The sequence below is a fragment of the Papaver somniferum genome, chromosome 6 (genome assembly GCF_003573695.1).
Source record: "Papaver somniferum cultivar HN1 chromosome 6, ASM357369v1, whole genome shotgun sequence".
In the NCBI taxonomy this organism is placed as follows: Eukaryota; Viridiplantae; Streptophyta; class Magnoliopsida; order Ranunculales; family Papaveraceae; genus Papaver; species Papaver somniferum.
In genome coordinates, this window is record NC_039363.1 from 156,179,497 (window position 1) to 156,188,622 (window position 9,126).

Genomic DNA, 9,126 nt, shown 5'->3' on the forward strand with positions numbered 1-9,126 from the left:
TTCACCTCATACCCATACATAATGACAATAGCATTGAAACGATTATGTCGATGTCTTATATACGAAGTTCAAAAGATAAGCATTATACTTCGTATTGTAATTTCCTTAATATATACTACGTCTAACTAGAGTATAATCATTCACAGCTTCGCATGTTATGTTTTCAATCTAAAAGATTTGAAAGACACAAGATAGAAAAGGAACAAGTCAAGTCATAGTTACTAACCTCAAGCTGAAGGAACATGTCTTTGTTGTCTTCAATCCATCTTCAGATCTTTGTGAGTAACTGGAGCTCAATACTTTTATCGTTTCTAGTCTAACCTATCGAAGTTGACTCTAGTTTACTTATTAAGCGACTCAAGTTTTGGAACTAAATATGACAACCAATCTTGACATACCAATGCTTGGTGGGTTCAACCGAGCAGTGCTCTAACAAACACTAAACTAGATTATCAATATTAAACTAGATTATCAATACTAAACTATGTAAGGGTTAATTAGTCATTATCAATTTCTTTTGATAAGAGGCACTTGAAATTACCATGTAATGACCCTTTTTGTCATATTAGGTTCAGCCCCTCCAATGATTCCTTCAGCCCCTATATAATATACATGTACTGTGTTGCAGCTGCAAGTGTGACTCTGTATGATTGATAGCATGATTTCTTTCACCGTTGTAACATCTCATCTGTTAAAATTGTAATGAATAAACAATTGTAATTAAACATTATGAGCATTTATAGATCCAAATAGTTATGTTTAGTGTATCTGGAAAAGATTAGTTTCAAAAAAATGGCAAATCTCTCTACATCAGTTTACCGACTCAACTAGCTGCACTGCTTGGATTTTAATCTAAATCAGATAGCCTTTCTTTACAGAGTAATAAGAAATAAAAGGAAATGGAATTTGTTGTAATTGATTTTTATCTGCACGATAGCATCTCCGGTCGGCTCTAACAAAAGAACAAAACATCCAGATGAAGATCACCGAACCTTCCTAAGTATCAATATGTTGTTATTAGAAGTCATATTCTGTATTTGTTTTGCTATAAACCGAATCTGGGTCGATCAATCTGCGCGATGCTTCCCACAACCTGCTTTCAATTCCTAACTTTCTGAGCTCCATCAAACCCTTTTCAACTGCCATAAACAACATGAAAAGCATAAGACAGTGAACCCAGTAGCGTCCAACAATCTTAAACGGGATCTTTTCCCTAGAAATGAATGTATGGATGATATGCACAATAGTAGACACGCCTGCTTCAGATGCACGGAGATGATCCAAAGACCTAGTAACAGATAGGTTTGGTTAATAGAACTGGAAGTATTGATATAGAATGTGAATCTACCATCAACTGCATCATGTGAGGTAGGTGTCCGAGTGCTTAGGCTGGTCCAAGATTGCAAACGGTCATCTACAATGTCCTCTTCTAATCCATGATTTTTCACCCTTCTCCAAAAATACACAAGCCAAGCCTACAAGAAGAAAGGAAACAGCAGTAGAAACACATCACCAAATAAATCACTTGAGATAGTAGCAAACTATAGTGAGAAATTTGTGCAAACACTTCCATGCATGGTATGCTAACTTAAGAAAGGCACTCATATAGGACAACACAGATTATAGACAATTTTTTCTACACTGCGCGGAAAAATATGATATATGTTACCTGCTTAAATTGTACATCTTCAGTCTCGTCCTGACTCAACTCTGAGAGCAATTACAAGAAAGGTACATCAGCCACAAGAACAAGAAAATGGACAAATTAACTAGGTTTTTTTTTCTTTGAAGGGAGACAAATTAACTAGGTTAGTGGAGATAGTTTAACCTAATTGGCTACACTTCAACTAATTAACCTAATTGGTTACAACAACAACAACTAGCCTTTGGTCCCAAACAAGTTGGGGTAGGATAGAAATGAAACCCATGTCAAAGTTACCAAACTAAGCTACATTTGTAACAAGAAAAAGAGATCTTCATCAACAAATCAACTTACCGAATGCGTCTAGCAGATTATGACTCTCAGTTGGTACTTTTAGATCATCTGCATTAGTTGTGAAAGTAATGTTATATCCAAATATCAGACCTAGATACTATTTCAAATGTATGAGACTGCAAACCGTAGGTAAAAGATTCATCATTCTAACATATATATTGCATATATCAACTTACCGTCATATTACATGTAAGGGTTATAGCACATTGGAGAGAATGTAAATTAGTAATTACAAATTTGTTCGAACATGTAGAAGAGCGATTCTCACCAGGGACATTCGCGCCATACTTCATCAAATTTGGTCGTCGATGTTGAGCCATCGCAAGTTTTACCGCATCCTCTACCTTCAAAGCAGAAATGGAAGTATGCCGAGCCACTACTTAACTACTTGTACCAGATATTACAAATTAGCACAGGGAGAAATGTAAGTACATAGACATGAATATAGACCTTCAGTGAAGCTAGTTCTCGAAGGCCCTTTTCAACTGACAGCATGCTCTCGATATTCCCGTCTCCAGAAAGATCATTGAAGTCAAGTGGGTCTTTACCCCTTTCCCCAGCGTCAGTTTTATCTGGTTAACACAACATTAAGAAACATGATATAATGTCTCAATCCTCATGCAAAGAGACGAAAAACATTACGCACAAACTTAATGTACTCAAAGCAGGGAGGGAGCCAGAAGGTTTTTGGGTAGGTCACTTAAAACAAATTACAAATCTTTGTTCTCCTTCGATATTTGTTTCACTGTTAATGGACCTTTGGAAATTACGAGTACAAGCAAGGGAGCTCCTGATGAGTGTAAAGAGAAGAGAAAGAAATCAAAGTACAAAATAATCACACTGACTGAATTGTAGGTGCCTCTAGTGAGATGGTAAAAGTCTCTGGGAGTTGATCCGTGATTAGTGTTCAAAACCCACACTCACCTTTATTTCAAGTATCGCATCCTACATTTAAGAAAAAAGAATTGCAACATACCGGAAAAAAACAACAACAAAATTTTCTGTCCTTTTTATCGATTGCATGCTCTAACTACTAATATTGGCAGCACTCTTTGCATGCACAACATGATATTTAGTTATCTGTGATAAGCTAATGAAGTTATTCTAATTTGAATTGTTGAGGAAAGAATAGCTTCTATGCGAAAGGTAATAACGGCAACTTACAAATACAGGCAAGGGACCTGGTGGAACCCCGTACCTTACCAATTAAAAATTGTGTCCATAATTAGCTTAATGAATTTTAGTTTGGCATCTTTACACAAAATCCCTGCTCAGGAGCATCATAGTGTTGCAGTTTATGAACACAGGAATGTACATATATATATGTATTCAATACCAATAAATTCTGACCTCTTGTACTTTCTTCTTTTGCTTTCTGTCCAGCAGATAATACAACCTCAAGAGGAAGGGGAGCTAAGGATGACCAATACTCATGTTTTGATTCAGCTATTTCCGCATGCACTCCTACAAGGAATGAGGCAAGTTATGTGGGCAGCTTCATAATGAAACTGTGAAAACATTTTCATTGCCAAGAATGTGAATGAACGTTTTTTTTCTTTTCTTTTGTGAAGATAAATGTTCTCACTCAGTACCTCATTGTCGCAGAAAACAGTGTGTACTAAAGAGTGTAATGTTATCATTTATTGATCGGAAACTGAACCATAAACTGTTTACAAAAGAGCAAATTGCATGTTTCATCGCTAAATTGATCTTGATGGATAATACAGTTGTAAAACTAAAAGATGGATAAGTTTTTGGCGATGGTGATCAAAACGTCTGGAGAGAATCTCAACAAAATACTATGTCTATTTTCACCTCCATATGGGCTTACAAGCCACTGTAATGGGAGTCGTGTATCATAGTTCAAATAAATTGTACTCACAAATTCTGCATCTATCTATAATATATAAAACTATTACAACACTTTGTTTAGCAAGAAAAATAGATGCCATTTACATTACCATGTTGGACACATAATTTCCAATATCGAGCGAGCCAACACCTCTTAAGAACTACCTCTTCCTGACATAACAACATAGAGCAGTAAATTAGAAAAATGAGGATGAAGATACAGGTGGTAATTATAACTTATTGTGGGAACCAACCAACCATTTCTTCCGTGGTCAATCTCAATCGCTTTGTCATCGTTCGCAGAGATTTAATTTCACATTCAGCTTCGTGGAGTTGCTCCATAGTAGTCTGATTCGGGGTTAAATTTAAAAGGTGTTAAATTTGTTAGCCGTCACATAAAAGGTATTACTGCAGAAACCAATATACCAGTTAGCTAAAATTTTCAATACCTCTGCTTCCTCCCGAAGGGAAACTAACTCTTCATTTCTAACACCATGTGTTTGGGCTTCAGCAGCTTTTAAAGCAGCCTGTTGCAGAAAACATAATAATTAGTAGATTACTAGACTGATAAAGATATATTTTACGTGTCTCGGATGATTCTGTTAACTTATTTTGCTAAGTTATGATTTTCGAAATCGATTCACTCTGCTCACTTACAGAAGTAAAAACCTAGATGAGCACTTTGTAACATGACTGACAAGCCAAAGTTTTTGAAATGATACATTTCCTTAATGAAATCTGTTCTGTTACCAACTGGACTCTTGACCCCTAAGCAACACTGTCGGGAACTTAAAGAGCATCAACGGATAATCAAATGAGAAAACATAAATCATTGTGTGTAAATATTGTATTTTCTCAACAAGTTGCATCAATATTTTAAGTTGGTTGATCAATTGCTAATGAAAATACCGTCTTTGACATAGATGTTGTACACACACAGCAGAAAAACAATTCTCACTCTTTATATGAAATGCATATGCAGGTGATTTTGAGCTAAGGAAAGTAAAAACATACACAAGCCATATAAGCAACATATTCTTTTACTTTCGTCTTTAACTGTTTATTAACTCATCAGAATCTACTAATAAGATACGACAGACTTTTGGTGTTTGATGTCATTGTTCGGACCTAAATCAAATAAAGTCACATATGAGCATTGGACAGGAGGCATCAAGTGTGTGACCATGTAATTTGGCAAGGCTACACCTAGTATAGATTTAAGTTATCAACTTATCGCGTATCTTCCGTCGGTAAAAAAACGTATCATATGTCTGCCATATATAAGTTGCCATATAGACATGTGGATTGGTTATTCTGCCTAGTTCTCTTTGTTGCAGAGCTGCCAAAACCAAATAAAGTCACATATGAGCATTGGACAGAAGAGGCATCAAGAGAGTTATCAACTTATCGCGTATCTTCCATCGGTAAAAAAACGTATCATATGTCTGCCATATGTAAGTTTCCATATAGACATGTGGATTGGTTATTGTGCCTACTTCTCTTTGTTGCAGAGCTGCCTCCTTCCTGAATAACAGAACGAACAAGAGGATAAGATTTACTAGCACATTTAAAAATGGATTACATATCATACAAACTTCAAAACTTGCCTGCTTAGAAGACGGGCTTCAAGGGATACACCTTCTCCAAGATTAGCAACCTAAGAGATTTGAATATATGTTACACCTAATTACAGTTGAATTACAAAAACTACAACAGGGCCTTATTGAAAATTGAATATGAAATCATTTCTTTCTTAATTTCCCAAGGTAAGAAATTGGGTTTTACCCTTGGATGGCAAAGGTATATTTCGGGTTTATTACATCACCTAAGAGCAATGCACCCTAAAAGTTGCATCATGGTGTTCAAATGCAATTTCTAACTGAAAATATTATTCCAAACTAGTTTAAATTTTATGTTATAATGGAAAAAAGAAAGAAAAGAAACACAACATAGATAACCAAAAAAAAAAAACAAATTGGGTTGTAATGTGCAGTTGCGTCGACTATATGGAACAAATATATAAATAAGAACACTGTCGTTTTTTTTCTTCTAATAATGAGAAACCTGAAAAGCGACCAAAAAAAAAATGATTAAAAACGAAAATTGCATCTGCTACATAATATTTTATCCCCTACCCAATGAATGTTTTCATGTGGGTTAAAAACCAATTTCCTCAGACAAGGTGGAAAAACTGTGGCCAATCATAAACTGAGACTGTTCCGGTTGAGAAATAATGGAGCCAGTTGCATCCCCCTTACCAAAATTCAAGTATAAAGGGTATACTCATGCATCCACGGTTTTACACTATAATTCTTGAAAAACGATGTTTTATGTAATGGTGTATGTGTGCTGTGTGCGGCTTACAGAGTAAATATCAGTACAAACATGTAACATAAATTATCTACTAGGTAAGAAAGCAACCTGTTTTTCAAGTTGCTTAGCTCTGGCCTCTGCTTCTTTGAATCTCTCCTCAGCAAGTCTAAGCTGGGATAGCATAAAACATACATATTAGTATAAAGATAAATCCATTTTATTTAACTAGGGTGCTGGATTTGATCATCAATCTCTTCAAATCTATCTAGTACCAATCCAGCACTGGTATAACAACATTACTGGTGTGAATATTGCCATTGCAGCACTGTCCAGTTACCCTTCAAACAACCGAGTACTTGAAAAAGGAGTAATACGTCTACACATGTCAAACCTTTTCGAGTATGCCTTCATTTTCTTCTTGTAGCATATCAAGCTGTTACAGGAAGGAGAAACATCATTAAAGCATCACAAACAAAAGCTATTATAGTTAAGAAAAAAAAATGCCAAAATAGACAAGTAACCACAAACAAATCATATGCTAATTACTCCACACAATCGAATAGCAGGTTTATCATCAAAAGAACACCCTTCTTAATCATAGCTGATAGCTTACCTCATCTTGCAGAGCAGAAGAAGAACGTGTTGTTGTTTCCCGTCCACTCAAACTTGCCAAATCAACAAACGACCTTCATATCAACAAAGAAACAAGAAAAGTTGAATGCAAGTAAACGAAATAAGTTGTGTTCGGAAGGTCCATCAGATCATGGACAAAATAATGCAAAAATAGAATACAAACAATTATTGATTTTTGATTTATGTATTGCTCTCTTCATACAGCTTATACAATATTGTAAATCATTTAACTGATCTAAAGCTTAAATATACCTTTTCCGACCATCACGAGGAGTCTCTCCAGGAGTTACTGGTGGCTTTAGTGATATCGGTCCACTTGCTGGTCCTGTTGAAACTGTCCTAACAGCAAATGATGATCGCACTGATGATATGGAACGAGCAGATGGAGGTTGTTCAACAGAGTTACGACCTAACTAATTGTAACAAAATAAAATTTTCAGAAAATTATATTCCTTAAACGGTGTGATTGAGCAATAAATGTTCACACAATGGGCAGTCTGGTAGATATTCACACTTCAGCACCTTCAAAGCAAAGTAAAAATTATCCAGATCTCACCTTCTCAAGGACAGAATCATTTTCTTCCTCTAGCATATCAAGCTGCATTTCAGAGATGATCCTAATAAGCAGATATTTTGTTTGAAACGTTCCAAAGTATCCAAGAAGTTATAAAGCTTAAGCATAATACAAATAAACATTTATCTGACCTAGACTAATCATTTTACATAAGGCGATAATTAAGTAATTAACACATCTGTTGAGCATGAAGTTTCATTAGAACCTACCTCATCTTGAAGATCAGAAGAGGAACGGTTCCCACTTTCTCGGACACTCATGTTCCCCGAATCTGCAGACATCCTAAATATCAACAGAAACATATTGAGCAGAATTCATTATCTCGGAAACATGAAAAGTGAAAGAAACACAGACAAAGCATGGCCCTCTTGAAGGTTCTAATTCTGACTGTCATTAACGTTGATCAAGTTAACTAACTAGTGGATAAGATTTTGGTTTTGACAGTGTTAGACATGTCAATGGCATAAATTGAAGTTAGTGTAACTTTTTACAATAGCTATTATCTATGATCCGCCCCAAATATCAGACAACTAAAGTGAAACACCAACATGGGCCTTGAAGTCTAAGTTTGTCATTCTCTAATTGTAAGATCTAACATCAATGTCCATTACTTAGATGGTGTTATTTATATATTCAGGCTACATTCTTTAAAATGGAAAGTAAAACAAAACGATTTTCATGAAGATGAGTCTATAATTTAAACAAGTCCAAAGCTTGACCATACCTTCGAGGAGTATCCCCTGTAAGTGAAGAAGTTGGAGGCCTTAGGGATATTGGTACACTGGGACGTACGACTGGCACAGTCCTTACTGCTAGAGCTGGACGCATAGCTGATGCAGAACGAACAGCTTGAGGTTGTTCACTACCAGTCCGACCTAACTATATTGAAAGAAGATATAGGTTGCATCAAGATTTATCCTAATAATAGCACACACAGTTTTATAATCCCCGGTTTACAGAAAATATAAGCCCCTCTGTAGCCTCTCAATTCGAGTGTATGTCACTTTTAGTTGTCAATAAAATGCCAGCTAGAGATAGATAACTATTGTTGCCTACTTAATTCGATGATGAAGCAGAAGGATAACTATACTTTTTTAGCCAATATTGGTACTAGCTGACATATATGCGCAATTTTGTATACATTTATCCTTGGGGTGTAAATGGAATTGGTCTGTAACTCTACATTATGTTTGAGTTGGTCAGCTATTGCACGATTATTAGTAATCAAGAATGAGCAATTTCTTAAAAGTCTATAATGTTTGTGACGTACCGCAGGGGTTCGAGAACGCATGGACCTTCCTGAAAGTCCAAGGGTTGAAGTAGTACTGGAAGGGTTATAGTCAATTGACAAGTCGTCGTCATCGTCGTCATCATCAGCATGTTGATGTGCCATTACTTGTGCAAGTCTTTGAGCTGCAGCTTTAGTTGCATTGTTTGGTGTTTTGCGAAAATTTCCAATGCCTGTGGAACCTGTCCGAACATGTCGATTCATTGGAGACATCATTGGAGATGAAGGTGTACCTTCAGATGCATTACTCGAAATACTTTTTTGCCTTACATATGGGCGATTCATTGCGCTAAACCCCAGATAAAGATCAATAAATAATCCCAAGTGAAAATCTCAAAATCCTTGGATCAGAGTTGAAATTGGTTTCATTTCTCATAAACCTAACAGAAATTCTCAAAGACCCCAAAATCCGTTGTTTGGAATTCATTTCAGATGAAAATATCTGCTTAAACTTAATAAAATCATTAGCAT

The 9,126-nt window shown here is 35.9% G+C and overlaps 1 protein-coding gene across 3 annotated transcripts; it reads right to left on the reverse strand.

Annotated features, from left to right (window-relative positions):
- Window positions 1–707: 707 nt before the first annotated feature.
- Window positions 708–8,965, reverse strand: LOC113289874 (coiled-coil domain-containing protein SCD2-like). Of its 3 annotated transcripts, XM_026539292.1 has the most exons (20): window positions 8,638–8,965; window positions 8,092–8,246; window positions 7,577–7,649; window positions 7,350–7,391; window positions 7,046–7,206; window positions 6,774–6,846; window positions 6,552–6,593; window positions 6,269–6,331; window positions 5,455–5,504; window positions 5,344–5,371; window positions 4,297–4,374; window positions 4,106–4,195; window positions 3,958–4,018; window positions 3,347–3,460; window positions 2,447–2,568; window positions 2,265–2,340; window positions 1,997–2,044; window positions 1,670–1,710; window positions 1,349–1,475; window positions 708–1,139 (listed from the first exon to the last, which is right to left on the reverse strand). In XM_026539292.1, exons 1-20 carry the CDS (start codon window positions 8,938–8,940, stop codon window positions 1,018–1,020), a joined length of 1,869 nt encoding a protein of 622 aa, XP_026395077.1. In that variant the 5' UTR covers window positions 8,941–8,965; the 3' UTR covers window positions 708–1,017. The 3 variants fall into 3 exon arrangements, with proteins under 3 accessions (XP_026395077.1, XP_026395079.1, XP_026395080.1); XM_026539294.1 differs by lacking the exon at window positions 7,350–7,391; XM_026539295.1 differs by lacking the exon at window positions 3,347–3,460.
- Window positions 8,966–9,126: the final 161 nt, after the last annotated feature.